Below are 17676 nucleotides of genomic sequence, written 5' to 3' on the forward strand. Positions count from 1 at the left end.
GAAATTGTTCATGGTTTGGGAGATGGATTTAGAAACATTTTCCTGTAAAAGCAATCGGCAATATGCATTTTGTGTTACACGTAATACCATCAGCATTATCGGTGCTCAAAATCTGCCTCACAAAGTAGGGCTCAGGTCTCTGTAATTTAACGTGTAGAATGTGATTATTTCTGTAGTAAAATCAATTTCCATCCGTTATCCTCTGGAATCCCATGATATTTAATTTTCAGGGGAAACATTAGAAACATTCAAATCATTTTGGTGCAAGCAGCTGAAACTGAAATCTAGTGCAGCGCCTGCAGCACTCAAAGCACAATGTGGGCTACAAGTTTTTTATTAGTATGCCAGGCAGCAGTTTATTGCCCATCATTTAGTGTGCTGAGGACATGTTTGTTGACGATGGCACTCTGCTTGGCTGTGGACCCAGTAAGGAGATTAGCATTGCAAGACCTGAGCTTGTAGCGCGGCATTAATCAAGTGTTCCCCCAGCATGTGTCACTCCCAAACAACTAAATCAATACAGTACGGATTGATTTTTTCCTTGTGCATTTATTACATAATCCTGGATGTTTGGAAAGCCTTTGTTAAAGGTCTGTCTTTGTGCTTCATGTTAGGCAGCAATTCCATGGTACAAAAGAGGCCAAATGTACACACAGCACAGATTTATCACCCATGTCTAATGGGGAAGCCCTATTCAGGCAATATCCAATGACAGGCTTTTATATGAATTCTGTAGGTATAAAAACAGCTGTCGCTAATGTAAAATATTCTTATTCCAGCAAATTAATTAGGTTTAATATGTTGTTAACATAGAACACATATGAGAAGTACTTTGTTCAGACTTCTGATCTCCCTTTGATATATACCAATAAACATGCTCCTAACAAATACCACACACCTGCCACATGGTGATCAAGGCTTTTCCCTGGAGGACACAGGTCACCATTTTATGATTACATTTTTACTTAAATTGGCAAACTGAGGTTGTTTTAATAAATTGTAATCTTTTGATTAAACATAATACCAGGGATCAAGATATTTAGACATTTCCATCAGACACAATACCAGGGGGTCAAGGTCTTCAGACAATTCCATCAGACACCATACCAGGGATCAAGATCTTTAGACATTTCCATCACACACAATATCTGGGGTCAAAGTCATCAGACACAATACCTGGGGTCAAGGTATTCAGACATTTCCATAGGACACGATACCTAAGGTCAAGGTCATCAGACCTTTCCAAAAGACACAATACCTCGGGTCAAAGTCATCAGACCTTTCCATCAGACACAATTACAGGGGTCAAGGTAATCAGATATTTCCATCAAACACAATACTACGGATCAAGATCTTCAGACATTTCCATCAGATGCAATACTAGGGGTCAAGGTCATCTGACATTTCCATCAGACACACTACCAGGGGTCAAAGTCTTCAGACATTTCCATCAGATGCAAAACCAGGGGTCAAGGTCTTCATAAATAATTTCCATCAGACACAATAACAGGGGTCAAGGTCATCTGACAATTCCATCAGACACAATACTAGGGTTCAAGGTTTTCAGACATTTCCATCAGATGCAAAACCAGGGGTCAAAGTCATCAGACCTTTCCATCAGAAACAATACTTGGGGTCATATCATCAGTTTTTTTTATCAGACACAATATCATGAAACCTTTCAACAGATACAACAACTAGGGTAAATGTCAGGAGACCTTTCAAACAGACAACAACTAGGGTAAATGTCAGGAGACCTTTCAAACAGACACAACAACTAGGGTATATGTCAGGAGACCTTTCAAACAGACACAACGACTAGGGTAAATGTCAGGAGACCTTTCAAACAGACAACAACTAGGGTAAATGTCAGGAGACCTTTCAAACAGACACAACAACTAGGGTTAATGTCAGGAGACTTTTCGAACAGATACAACAACTAGGGTAAATGTTATAAAACAGTAGACATCAAATGATTGCAAGATTAATGAAACCACAAAACATTTGGAAAGATTATGTCATTTTCTTTAGATGGCACTTTAAAAGATCTTAGAGTTGCCATTTTCTTCACATGACAGTTTCAGGGAACACAAAACTCTACACAAATATTTAAAACATAGTATATGTGTATGTAAGGGTTTCATTGATGTCATACCAAAAAAACAGTTCAAGGTTATCTGAAATTTGTGGGTGGAGACACAACCTTGTTTTCCAAAATGATCTTTACTAAAGACACCTGTTTGTAAAGATTGATTCATCAAAAAGTCTTGTTTTGAATAAGTAAAGTATCCTGATGATTTATGTGCCAAAATTTGTAATCTAGTATCACAAGTGTATCTTGGGTTGAGGCATTTGAAGCAGGTCTTGGAGTGTGTGACCTATCAGTGGGACAGGGATAACCCTTTGTGGACACATTCCTAGTGCTATCTGTGAGATAAGGCCACCAACACCTGTTCCTAGGTGTACAACATACACAAGCTGTTCCAAATCACCTTCAACCACAAATTACATCATGGCTATCGACTATAGCTCAAACTGTTCTCTAAACAGTGGCACATCTGCACCAAACAACACCTATTTTTTCCTGTTCTAGACTTCCCAGAAACCGACTTTTTAAAGTTTTCTTACTTTTAAAGTTTTCTTACTTTGAAAACTGTCACTGCAATACGACATCAGCACTCCTTCCACGAGTACCGTGGCCAGGTTACAGAGGCGGCTGCTCACCCACAATGTATATATCACAGAGAGCAGTGATCCTGAGCAGTAGGCCACGCAGGCTAGCAGAAAATAGGAGTAAAAAGAAACGTGATTCTTCTTTGGCAGGTGGCCTGCCAGTGTTATGTCTCCTTTCAATGTCAAACAGAAAATCTCTTGTGTACATTCCACTAAACTGTAACATGAAATCCAGTAGAAAGGTGAAGTCTCAGTGATTGTAGACTGGGCAGATATCAGGTGGTGATAAAACCTCTCAGGTTCCCTGTCAGAACATGCAAGGTAGCGCATTCAAGTGTGTAGCTACTCAATTAAAATGACATTTCCAGTCACTGTACACAGGGCCATTTAATTACAAAAACCCCACTACAATCAACTGGCATGAAAGACCATGTTATCTGCAAAGTAAATAACCAGCAGCACATTTAAATCTACAAATAATTAATGTCTGACTTTTTTATATGATTCTGGGCCTGAGCGAGGAATTAGGTTCCTGAATGCATTGTTATAAGTAGTTGTTGACATGTGGGCCGGAGAACTCCTCAGACCAGTTGTACTTTCTGACGATTGTTTGTAATCGGCTCTGGAGTCCTAAGGGTTGTTGCTCCCTTCACCTCTGGTCAGCTGTATCAAATCTACCTTAAGATAAATAGCCTGGTCTGATGATTCAATAAATCATTACAGCTCACACCTTGGGAGCATTGTACAGTTATAAAACATTTGAATGAGTAAAACAATGATGTCTTGAATGACCAACATTACAGGGAAAGAAAGTTTAACATTCTATGAAAACCATATTGCATATAGCTAACACATATCTTGCATACTGATCAAGGCCACAGAACTTCATTGACATCTATACAGTACATAGGGAAAATTAAAATATTATAATGTACAAAGTTTCCTTAAAATATATGCAGTAGTTTAGGAGAAGTCAGGACAGATTCAAACTGTTAAGGGGCGAAACTCTGCAAAAAGTGTGTTGAAATGAAAAACAAATAACATAGTTTACAACAATTCCTTGTTAATCGTTAAAGTGTACAAAGCATTCATTGAAATAAATGTAAAACTTCAGTAGTCCAGAAAAATTTGTGTGAACAGATGTGTAGGACCATGTCAGACAGACAACAATCTGATTCTAGTACCCCCTGCTGTAAACTTTGTGTGAACAGATAGATGTGTAGGACCATGTCAGACAGACAACAATCGGATTCTAGTACCCCCTGCTGTAAACTTAGTGTGAACAGATGTGTAGGACCATGTCAGACAGACAACAATCTGATTCTAGTACCCCCTGCTGTAAACTTTGTTGCAGAGGGTGTGAGTATTTACCTTCAATGAAAACCAGCTTGTATGGTTTATCAGAAATATGCTCAAAGGGATAACCTTGACCTTTTCATGGCGGTTTTGACCAAAGGATCAAGATCATACAAACAGTACTAAAATTATTCATCATTATGTCTTCAGCAGTTGAGTACCTAATGATTTTTTTTTATTTTGACCTCTGATCAAAATTGCTCCTCATATTTCCAAGATTGCAGTCAACCTGTTCTATTTCCAACTGTGACCTTGACCTTTATATTAGGATTCCAACTGACATGACACGCTATCTAGTAATTTATAATGTGTGTAAAGATAGGGTCTAGGCAAGCCATATCTGATAACATAACTAGAAAATTCAAAGACCAAAGCCATATAGAAAGAAAATCAAGCTTTTATTTATTTTTTACTTTTATTGTCAAGTTAAAAGGCACTGTTTTATTGATTTGTTAGAAACTATAAAGAACATGAATCACGTTTAAATTTTTTGGACACCAATGACTTCTTTGAATTCAAAACCTTTTAAAATTCAACCCAATACATTTCGGAGCGGTTTACCGCACAAAGGGAAAAGTAACATTTCATCACAATCTGTATAATCTTTTCAGAACACACCAAAATAATTTGTTTTGAATCAGATGCAGGGAGTTCAGAGGCTATGATCAAAGCAAAACAGGTGACAACCTATTCTCTACTGGCCAATTACACAGCTATGTAGGCTTCTGTGATTGTCAATTTAGCCATCAAACCATCGTGCTTCCAACAAATTATGCTGCAAATAGGAATTAAATCCCCCATCACTATGCATTACAGGTTTGGTTGTCTTGGCAACTCCAGGAAAAATGCAAATGTAAAGTCTGCAGCATTGATCTTTGGGTTAATTTGTTGCTGCTATGATGAATTGGTGTCCTTGAAAACCGCGTGTTTCTTTAACCACAACTGTGCTGGTACATACATTACATGCTAGAAGGATATATTCTGGCTAGGAATTAGTATGATTTCTCCAGAATATCCATAACAAATTTGGCAACCGGTAATGTTTGTGATGAGATGTTCACTCAGAGTTAGACAAGTTAGATAAAACAGTATGAAGATTAAGACTGTCAGGGGACTGGTAAAGAGCTTCCTCTATAACCACACACTACTGCAGGTAATGCTGATTTGATTGACAATCAAATCCTTTATCTGACAATCAACAAGACAAACTATGGCTAGCTATACATAGTTTTTATGCATAGATCAAAATAGAAAATAAAGGTCCATAACTCTGTATAATGTGGGACACAAGAGCTGCATTTCAAGAATTATAAATACAAAATTTGGCAATTGAAGGTGAAACAGAATACCAGATATGCCCCAGACAAAGTGCCACACAGATTGACTGACAGACAGATGGAGAGCTATAGTCTGTCTGGTAGTACTGGTAGGTTGCTTCTAACTATACTTCACCTCACAGGATAAAGACCTACAGGTTTGGCATAGCTAACTCAATACAGAATTCCCATGGCAAAGGGACAACATAAAATATGAATCTTAATTTGTGTCGTTGTAGAATGTTATTTTTTATGTAACAGGAAAGAAAAATAGTGTTGGCTTCCACTGGAGATTGAATCTGCTCTACAAGTTGAGCTAAAGGGAAGTTCCGCCTAGTGCAAATCAAGAAGGCGACTGTTATCTTGGGTACAATGGAAACCTGTCACGTATATGACTTACTTTATATGGAAAGTGGCACGTGGTTCTGTATTTGTGTGGTTGTAATTTTTTCTAGGATTTATATTTTATGGAAAGGGGTAACATAGTTCTGTATGTGTAGTTGTAGAATTATGACCAACAAGGTGCAGCATGGTTAGAAGTAATAGCCTCCTGTCAGAGCTATCATGGTAACATGGCTATCCCAGTCTACCTTCTTATCAACACTTATCAGAGCATTGGGAAATCAATTATGAAAGATTTGAATTATCCCAAGAGAATCTTATACTTTCGGTGTCTGAAAACATAATTTTATCCTGATTTTGTGTTGGGAGATGGGTGGAGACAACTCACCTTGGAAGTATGGTTATAGGATTGTATAACAGCAGTGTACCACTGGGTGGTTCCCTCCGCACGATATACCTCCACGCGGTACCCCACCAGTACCGAGGGTGTGGTCAGCAGGATCTTCTGACCGTCCTGGTAGTCGTGCCACGCCTTTATAGCCTGGCCAGCCTGAGGGAAGCGCCGCAGTGTCTGAGCCTTGTTCTCATCACCATCCTGAAGCACAACAAATACAGCACTGTGAGACAGGATTCCTTTACAGTAAAAGATATACAATTTATCTTTATTTTGGTAGTTAACTACTTGTAGGTATAGGATACAGTTTGATTGTTATTTCAATGGTCGACTGATCCATCAACAGGTGGGCGTGTGGTCGTTTCACCTCTATAGCTATCTTTTTTGTGGTCTATCAAAACTCAAAATTTGGAAAATGTTGGAAGCAATTCCATGACCTAGACAACACACTCCTTTTTCTTCGAAAATGTATTCTTATTTATCATTCTAAAATTCCAACACACCATTAAATGCTTATAACTTAGCATGTCGTAATCATACTCCCAGTATGATGCTGAAATAGATAAGCAATTTTATGATTGGCAAAACAAGATAATGTCCAGATGGCGGCCCAGCCTAGATATGATTCCTGATTTTAAGTAAACACACAATCTTCCAGGTTTTAATTGGATTTGTCTAGCTGAGAGAAATGGCCGACGAAACAGATAAAATATCCACGAGGCCATTTTTTCATCAAAAACCAACTGTTTTTCACCTCTATGACAAACAGGAAATAGTCATTTATGTATGAATACTTAAGTCTCGTGTCATATCAATTTATTGAACTTGTTTAATAAATTCAATATGACATGGACACACATGTTAGATTTTGTTTATCACGTAACTTTCAGAATTTGTAAAAAAAAAATCAAAACAAAATTATGAGTCATCACCTGACTCTATAAAGGTCAAAACAAAAGTACTCTGATCATAGCATTGCCATTTCGTGCAATGCCAAGTAGTTCCAGACTTTTTTGTTTTTAATAATTAACAGTTTTAAATGCAATGAAAACGATAATGACAAAAGTGACACTGAAAATTTATTTATAGCAAAAACTTGAAAATTTGTCAGAAAAAAATGCAGCTAAATAGAAGTTATATCTGTACTGGCATAGGAATGTGTTCCCACGTTTTCACCTAGCACAGCACCTCAGGTTTTATTACACATGTGTAATACCAAACTTATGTTATGGTCGTATGACATAGTAAAATGGGTCAGTTACTGTATGTGATAAATAGTCATTCATGTATGATACTTGTAAATATCTCCAATCATAAACCACACATTAGAGCAATTCCTTTGAATCATAACAACTTTTGATTAAAAAGAGATAACTAATGAAAAGTGGTAGTTAAGATACCAAGTTCAAATTTTGTGAAACTACAGACACTATCAAGCATGGCTACATGGTATGGCATCAACAGATATATTAGAATAGCAATGTGTTGTTATATTGGTGGAGCCCTAGAGCTTTGATGTAGCACCAGATCTGTCTATATAGTAGGCCAGACACTTTGATACTTTTACATCTTCTCTAACAAGTGCCAGGTGGTAGACATATACTTAGCCAGCACAGGAATTAAGTTCTTTGATGTCTGGTGGCGAGTAAAATACATCACAGACACATGAACTCATTCATGAAATCTACCAACATTTGTGAAAAACTTGAGGTACCTAACTGTGAGCCAAGAAATGCGAACACTGTCAACATCTGATTATCTATAGCAGGGTATAACTTATAAACATACAGGCATAGAGTGAAACCATTGGATTTCAAAAATACAAAAACAATTAACTTTTGGATTGCAGATATTAACATTACATAGAAGTGGAATCACAACTTCATTCTTAAGAGATAGACATTACATAGAAGTGGAATCACAACTTCATTCTTAAGAGATTAACATTCAATTATCTAACTCAATAACAAGTAGAACTCCAGGGGAAAGGCAAACTAATACCCCTACTCTCACATTGATTTTAAAAAGGGGCATAAATCTTATGAGTTAAAAAGTAAAAATAAGTCGCAAAGATACAATTACCCAAGGTACTAATCAAGTGTACCAGGTTTCATAGAAATTGGTTGAGAAGATAAGTATTTGTGTGATGAACAAACGATGCAACTTTCAAGTTGGCAACTGATGCCAGACCTCCTAGTTCTGTAGAAAACACATTTGACCTGTGACCTCAAAAGTGGGTCAATATCTTTTATTTGAATAAAGCTGACAGCCTTCAATCCTGGCAAGCTGCATGGCAAATAATATGACTTCAGGTCTTTGGGTACTTGACAAGAAGTTGTTAGAAGATTCATTTTTACATGTTTGACCCCTGTGACCTTGAATGTGGTTCAAGGAAATTTATTGAACACAGCTGATAGCCTTCATCCCAGTAAGCTACATGGCAAATATAACTCCAGACTGTATGGTTCACAAAAATAAAAAGTAATTTAAGAAATTTTTCATGACAGATGCCATACTCTCCAAAAAGATTACATATAGGAATTTAAACCCTTTCCACTAAATGCTCTAAATGCTGGATAAGATCTACATCACTAACAAAATTGGGTTATGCAACAAAATTGAAGGTTACTTTCATAAGTAGGTCTCTATATAGCCATGTATTTTAGGTCATGTCAATAAAGTTGACGTAGGATATCAGGTGGGATGATAAAGAATATATACATCATCACCAATGACGGATAATACCGGACTATACAGTGTGCTTTATAAGAGCATCATTAACAGAAGTATTTTATTCTCTGTCTGTGCAGCGGTGTGCAGATTAATTCTATTTTTGTTTAATAATAAAAACAAATTCCTTTTGTTTACAAACTTATGCACAGGTATGTGGCGTGACTTGAAAGATAACAGATTGTTACTAGGCAGGAAAGTAATTTCTCATCTATTTAAAATTATGTCAGGTAACGTTACATGACTTCAATCTGAAAATGTCAGACACTGATATATTACAACAATATCTAAATTAACATATGTCAGATCCCCATTACCAAACCCTGTAGTGTTTTGAGACAACCCCCTAAGCCCCTGTTAGTCTGCTGGTCTGTGCTTCGTTTATGTCCTTCAAATGACCTAGACTAAAAATATCTCCGCAACAATTTGATCTCTTCTGAGCATGTGATGGTAAGATTGATAAGAAGTAAATACTGGAGCTGATGAAGTTTGATTGGAAAGGCAGGGCCTTGTAAGTGCAGTATAAATAATACAGTGGTGCTAGAATATACCACGGTGTCCAGCTAATCTCTACCCAAGCCTGCGTGTCTCTCTACAGACAATCTATACGGTTCAAAAATAGCTGTGTACCTACTGTACCATCGACTTCATCAATACATAATGAGGGTAGCGATGTAATTATGCAGACATGCAGTAGGTGTACTACCATGCATGCATGCAGAACTAGATCCTGTACTGTTGTAAACCTGAGCTAACATGTACAGAAACAAAACACCTGTTTATAGACTCCAATAAAATTCAACATATAGAGCTACAGTAGACATTTGTTTATGTATCATTACAGAANCCCCCCCCGGTCTATTTTAAACAGGCATCACCTCAAGATTATACTGTTACAATGTTTTCCCATTATTCTAACTAGTAATAAATCCAAGCCATATATATTTCATAATTCCAATATTATCCTGTTATATAGCCGGCTATTAAGTTTTAATGTGATCAGACAGGTAGAACATTAAGGGATCAATGTAAGCTGGAGTTATTTTTATGAGACTCTGATACACCGTGTAGGGATACACCATACCACTATGTGGAAAGTAAAAGTGTGTGGGGTTAGTTACCATGTGGTTTGACCTTTGCCATAATGTCAAATTCAGGGACTCAGGTTTCATACCCACAAGCTTCTTGGGTAGAGGCCTACCAGGGCTGAAGGCAGTCCTACCTAACAAAGAACATGTGCACATAACTTCCACCTGCAGTAATAAAAAATATCCTGCCTTTGTGGAAACGCGTTTGATGTCGTCGCCGCATTATGTACAGTTACATAAAGGACAAAGTAACACTTGAAATGTTTTTTTTCAATATTGATTCCAACAATAAAATGTTAAAGCCTACAGGAATAAGACCTGATTAAAATGACAATACCGAGACTATAATGATACAGGATAGATCAGAGAAACTACTGAAGTTAGGCTGTAACTGTCTGTTACTGCTACCAACACTTACAACTACAGCTTTTATCATCTTCTAGACAATGTTCCCACTGTTATTTCAGGTTATAAACATTCTTCTGGCAACATATACTGGAGTAAAATAGTTTGATTCTACACTATGATTACAAATAAGATATCAGGAAGCAATTTGTTTAATGGGGAGCACGTACTAGGTGTCATCCCTGGGTACAGGTCTCTGTAGCAGGGTAAACTATGAATGTGGATCTTATGTACTTTTAATGGCCGAGTTTTGTTTACATCACTGTACATGGTATCTCGCATTAATTCACAAACACATGCTATAACATGACTGTGGATAAAATAACATTTGACGCACCAACCAAAGGTTTTAGCGTCAAAAATCTATCAAGAGTTAGGCATTCTGTATGTAACCCGTGGAGTGTTTTGTCAATTCTTTATAGACCACACAGGTTTTCCAGTGACGTCCCAGGAGTGAATACATTTAAACCACATCTCTTAGTGCTGCAATAGCATGATTATATCAAATGCAGACACAGCATGCGTCATACCAGCCAGGGGAGTGGTATTAGTTGTAAGTCTGCATGCATAAAACGTTTTTATTTAAAGCACTGCCTGTGTAAATAGGCCAGCACAGCTGACACGCCCACAGCACAATCTCTCATAACCATTGAAATACAAAACTTGTAAACAACCTGGGTCATATTTATTTAAGGACTCTTTATATAGGACGCATTTTTACTCCTTATAGAGGACATTTTTAATTCCACATTCAAGTACCTACAACAAATATAGCTAGAAAGTTTAAGTACATAGCGGTGCAGTCATGTGTGACCTACATTATAACAGGATAGAAGCTGATTCAATATTTCAGAGTAAACACCTAGTGTTTGAACACAGATATAAAGGCAGTAACAATGAAGCGTTAGTGTTTATCTTCACCAGGTAAATATTAATGGTGGGGCTATAACTAGGGCTAGCTCTTATCACACGTTGGGGGAGAGCAGGGGTACGGATAGGCTAACTCTATAGAAAGCTTGTCGTCTACAGGAAGGTCAACAGGCTGTAATAGAGGACGCTTAACTGTCAAAATTCAAGGAAAGCTAATCTGTAAAGAATTGGATGGCAGATATATGTGTTTGTGAAGACAAACCATTGGTAGAAAGATGTTAAGACCCCGATGACCTTGACACAGGGATTTTTAATCATAAACACATGGAGTACTAGTAAACACAGGAAATAGACAGGAGCACTAAGGTAAAATGACCTTCACAAATAACACTGTAGATAGGCCAAATGAAGAATGATCTTGACCATAGAAATGTACACCCCACCTTAAAGAGAATGACATTGATACCAGAAATGAATAAGAGCAATAAAAAACAATGACCTTGACACCTGGATACTGTAGACAGGCACTTATGCAGACAGGCCAAAAGTAAAGTGATTTCATGACTGGGGTAGGACAAAGTTGTGGAAGTGTCTCATGGAGATGTCCAATAGAACACAACAATGATAGGGATAAATGGAAGGAAGGGAACAAGGGGGAGGCACCACAGGACCAATATTTCACCCACGTTAATGATTATCTACAATGCTTTGTAATTAGTTTGGAACTTGAATAGGTGTTCTATTCCATTACCTGGGAGAGACCAACCTTGTCCCTTTAACCTTCCTCTCTATGTGTCGCTCTTATCAGTCAGGTGATTTACAAACTTTTAAAAGGAACAAATCTCTTTAGGTACCTGTGAATTGAATCTAGTGATTTCTACCGAGACCACTTTATGTGTGTACACTAAAGCCCTGATTTGAGTACTGTAATTAGAGCTATTCTGACGACCCCTTTCTGTTCGTGTTTACAGGACAAGTTCTAACCTCAATTTAGTAAAAGGCTGTAGAATTAGTAAGTAGTGAGGTGTCACCCCTGGCCAGACATATATAATGGGGAGTCCAGGGCTTTGTAGTGTTTATGACACATTTGATGGGTATGACCTTGGCTGTAATTCCTGGTGGGTAGCTATCCTGTTGTGATTCTACAGGCTGGACTGCCAGAGCTTCTATCTCTACTGCAGACTTTCTACTGATAATTCACAAAAATAACATATGAAAATGACAGCTCAACACCAACCTCTAATTAAAATCTTTTTAGCTGAAAAATAAAATGTCATTTTTCCACATGCCTTTGCTTGTGTTTGACCCCAGACAAGTGCCCATTATGATCAGTTTCCTCCCACTCCTATTGTCAATCCTTCCAAAAGGTTCCATCCCAATAAAATTAATTATAACCTGACCTTATTGGGGATTTGAATACAAAGGACAACACCACTCGACAACTGTTCTTTGACCAGCCAAGCTGAACAAGAAAGCCTGCTGTTTCAGAACAACCCCGGGAACTGTCACAACACTCCATGAAATTCCCGTCCGTTATTGTTGGTTGGAATACTGTGTTTCTCACAACAATAAATGGCTGATTGCTGACATTGCAACTTTTCGAGCTCATCGGTCTCAAAAATGACTTGTATTGGAGCCATTTCATTAGGACTATAGAACCAATATGAAATAGCTTCCTTCTGAGGGTGTAATTATGTTTCTCCCTTAAACCAAAGGACTACTATTTAACAGACAATGAGTTGTCTCAGTGATATCTAAGTTGGATCTCCCTCTACTTGTATTACCAGAGGGTCAATATCTGCTGATAATGAATTACTTGTTCAGACAGGACATAGGTAAACAATCATTCTACCTATATCAACTTTGAGCTACATGGAAAATGAGCTTCTGTAAAAGTTTAACAGAACGCCCTGTTACATGGTATGTTGTATCTTTGATTGAAGGACCAGGATGATGGATAGAGTAGATGAGTGGATGAATAAACAGACATACAGAAATATGTACGAAATAAATATTAACAGAAAACATCAGAATAAAGCCGAATCATTTGTGTACTGCGATGTTATGTTCTGTTTATACAAACAGTGACCTTAACCTTTGACCTTCAATCCTGAAATGTGACTCAGAGCAAGCATTTTTGGTTAGGAATCAATGTACAAAGTTTTAGTGTTATCAGCCTATGTGAGCTATTGCGTTTACACAAATTTTTCGATTATACCAAATACCACAATGTAAAATTTCAGAAATATCAGACTTCTGGAAGGATGGTCACCAGTAATGTGACAGACGGACAGGTACTGTGATAAATCAGGGGCATCTCTGATGCAGGCCCTAACTACTGTAACTATGGGGGTAGTGTGTGACATTGACAGGTACTGTGATAAGTCAGAGGCATCTCTGATACAGGCCCTAACTACTGTTACTATGAGGTTAGTGTGTGACATTGACAGGTACTGTGATAAATCAGGGGCATCTCTGATGCAGGACCTAACTACTGTAACTATGGGGTTAGTGTGGGACACAGAAATATCAGACTTCTGGAAGGATGGTCACCAGTAATGTGACTGACGGACAGGTACTGTGATAAATCAGGGGCATCTCTGATGCAGCGCCTAACTACTGTAACTATGGGGTTAGTGTGTGACATTCACAGGTACTGTGATAAGTCAGGGGTATCTCTGATACAGGCCCTAGCTACTGTAACTATGAGGTTAGTGTGTGACATTGACAGGTACTGTGATAAATCAGGGGCATCTCTGATACAGCCCCTTACTACTGTAACTATGGGGTTAGTGTGTGACATTGACAGGTACTGTGATAAATCAGGGGCATCTCTGATACAGGCCCTAACTACTGTAACTATGAGGTTAGTGTGTGACATTGACAGGTACTGTGATAAATCAGGGGCATCTCTGATACAGGCCCTAACCACTGTAACTATGGGGTTAGTGTGTGACATTGACAGGTATTGTGATAAATCACGGGCATCTCTGATACAGGCCCTAACTACTGTAACTATGGGGTTAGTGTGTGACATTGACAGGTATTGTGATAAATCACGTGCATCTCTGATACAGGCCCTAACTACTGTAAGTATGAGGTTAGTGTGTGACATTGACAGGTACTGTGATAAATCAGGTGCATCTCTGATACAGGCCCTAACCACTGTAACTATGGGGTTGGTGTGTGACATTGACAGGTATTGTGATAAATCACGTGCATCTCTGATACAGGCCCTAACTACTGTAACTATGGGGTTAGTGTGACATTGACAGGTACTGTGATAAATCAGGGGTATCTCTGATGCAGGCCCTAACTACTGTAACTATGGGGTTAGTGTGGGACATTGACAGGTACTGTAATAAATCAGGGGCATCTCTGATACAGGCCCTAACTACTGTAACTATGGGGTTAGTGTGGGACATTGACAGGTACTGTAATAAATCAGGGGCATCTCTGATACAGGCCCTAACTACTGTAACTAGGGGGTTTCTGTGTGACATTGACAGGTACTGTGATAAATCAGGGGCATCTCTGATACAGGCCCTAATTACTGTAACTAGGGGGTTTCTGTGTGACACTGACAGGTACTGTGATAAATCAGGGGCATCTCCGATACAGGCCCTAACTACTGTAACTTTGAGGTGTTAGTGTGTGACATTGACAGGTATTGTGATAAATCACGGGCATCTCTGATACAGGCCCTAACTACTGTAACTATGGGGTTAGTGTGGGACATTGACAGGTACTGTAATAAATCAGGGACATCTCTGATACAGGCACTAAAAACTGAAACTATGAGGTTAGTGTGTGACATTGACCGGTACTGTGATAAATCAGGGGCATCTCTGATACAGGACCTAACTACTGTAACTATGGGGTTAGTGTGTGACATTGACGGGTACTGTGATAAATCAGGGGCATCTCCGATACAGGCCCTAACTACTGTAACTTTGAGGTTATTGTGTGACATTGACAGGTACTGTGATAAATACTGTAACTATGGGGTTAGTGTGTGACTTTGACAGGTACTGTGATAAATCAGGGGTATCTCTGATGCAGGCCCTAACTACTGTAACTATGAGGTCAGTGCGTGACATTGACAGGTACTGTGATAAATGAGGGGCATCTCTGATACAGGCCCTAACTGCTGTAACTATGGGGTTAGTGTGTGACATTGACGGGTACTGTGATAAATCAGGGGCATCTCCGATACAGGCCCTAACTACTGTAACTTTGAGGTTATCGTGTGACATTGACAGGTACTGTGATAAATGAGGGGCATCTCTGATACAGGCCCTAACTGCTGTAACTATGGGGTTAGTGTGTGACATTGACGGGTACTGTGATAAATCAGGGGCATCTCTGATACAGGACCTAACTACTGTAACTATGGGGTTAGTGTGGGACATTGACAGGTACTGTAATAAATCAGGGGCATCTCTGATACAGGACCTAACTACTGTAACTATGGGGTTAGTGTGTGCCATTGACAGGTACTGTGATAAGTCAGGGGCTTCTCTGATACAGGCCCTAACTACTGTAAGTATGAGGTTAGTGTGTGACATTGACAGGTCCTGTGATAAATCAGGGGCATCTCTGATACAGACCCTAACTACTGTAACTATGGGGTTAGTGTGGGACATTGACAGGTACTGTAATAAATCAGGGGCATCTCTGATACAGGCCCTAACTACTGTAACTTTGAGGTTATTGTGTGACATTGACAGGTACTGTGATAAATCAGGAACATCTCTGATACAGGCCCTAACTACTGTAACTATGAGGTTAGTGTGTGACATTGACAGGTACTGTGATAAATTAGGGGCATCTCTGATACAGGCCCTAACTACTGTAACTTTGAGTTATTGTGTGACATTGACAGGTACTGTGATAAATCAGGGGTACCTCTGATGCAGGCCCTAACTACTGTAACTATGGGGTTAGTGTGTGACATTGACAGAGATGAACGGTAAACTTTAACCATTACTTATTGTCTAAACATAGCTGTACATTGACAGTTGAACATTTAGTGCAGTGAGAGTTTTGCAGATTTTCAGGGAGACAAATTACGTAATATTTCATCTTTGTGCACTGGAAGCAAGCCAATCAACCATGGGGGTACTGCAGGCCTAGCACCTATCAATCAGTGCCCAAGTTGTTCCAAACTAATTGAATGTGGGACCCAGATGCTCTAGAATTCCAATATCTGATTAATTCTATTGTTTTTGTCAACTTTTTTTTTTTTTAATTTAAATTTAAATTCAAAATTAGGTTTCAGTCATAGTGTTTCAATGGTTATGTTGATTAATTAATGAAATTAAAATTTTATATAATGTAATTTTTAACAAGAGGCCCAAGAGGGCCTGTATCACTCACCTGAATATTTAAGCAGTCATAGCAAAATATTCTCATTAAATATTATATTGCACTAAAAATATTTCCCTCGCAAACTTTGTTGGCTCCATCTGTTGAAACTACCAGCAAAATATTATTATAAGATTCTATGCTTTTTGATTCTTCTTCAGAAGTTGCTTGACATATTTTTCCCTTTGATCTTGTAAGTAGGTCAATGTCATTTCCCTTCTCAAATTGGTTAGCTCTATTCCAAAAAGCTACCAGCCAAATCTTATGAATCCATTCCTTTTAGTTCTCAAGAACAAATCCATTAAAATGTTGTTGACCTCTGTGACCTCTAAAGTAGGTTGAGGTCATTTTCATTTGCAAACTTTGGTGAGCTCTATCCCGGGAAGTCACCAGCCAAATATTATAATTTTATGCCTTTTAATTCTTCAGAAGAAGCTGTTTGAACTGTTTGACATATTTGAACGCTGTGACCTTGAAAGTAGGTCAAGGTCATTTTCATTCGCAAACTTTGTTTGGCTCTTTCCCAGGAAGCCACCTGCCAAATATTAAGATTTTATAACTACCAGTTCTTCAGAAGAAGTCGTTTAAAGTGTTTGACATATCTGCCTCATGTGACCTTAAAAGAAGGTCAAGGTCATTTTCATTCTCAAACTTTGTTCGGCTCTTTCCTAGGAAGCTACAAGCCAAATATAGAGATTATATACCTTTCAGTTCTTCAGAAGAAGTCGTTTGAAGTGTCTGACACATTTGACTCCTGTGACCTTGAAAGAAGGTCAAGGTCATTTTCATTCTCAAACTTTGTCGGGCTCTATCCAAGGAAGCCATCAATCAAAAATAAAGATTCTATACCTTTCAGTTCTTCAGAAGAAGTCATTTGAAGCTTTTGACATATATGACCCCTGTGACCTTGAAAGTAGGTCAAACTAGTTTTCATTCTCAAACTTTGTTGGGCTCTATCCCAGGAAGCCACCAGCCAAATATAAAGATTATATACCTTTCAGTTCTTCAGAAGAAGTCGTTTGAAGTGTTTGACACATTTGACCCCTGTGACCTTGAAAGAAGGTCAAGGTAATTTTCATTCTCAAACTTTGTTGGGCTCCATCCAAGGAAGCCATCAGCCAAATATGAAGATTCT

General features: G+C 38.4%; 1 protein-coding gene across 1 annotated transcript in view; it reads right to left on the reverse strand.

The window, feature by feature from the left end:
* LOC110457157 (probable JmjC domain-containing histone demethylation protein 2C) overlaps positions 1–17676 on the reverse strand; it is a 201331-nt gene that overhangs the window by 98619 nt on the left and 85036 nt on the right. The window contains exon 4 of the mRNA XM_021508271.1: positions 6076–6282. Within this exon, the coding sequence (XP_021363946.1) occupies positions 6076–6282 (207 nt within the window). The remainder of the gene's footprint in view (positions 1–6075; positions 6283–17676) is intronic.

This window comes from Mizuhopecten yessoensis, unplaced genomic scaffold, assembly GCF_002113885.1.
Source record: "Mizuhopecten yessoensis strain PY_sf001 unplaced genomic scaffold, ASM211388v2 scaffold9033, whole genome shotgun sequence".
Lineage (NCBI taxonomy): Eukaryota > Metazoa > Mollusca > Bivalvia > Pectinida > Pectinidae > Mizuhopecten > Mizuhopecten yessoensis.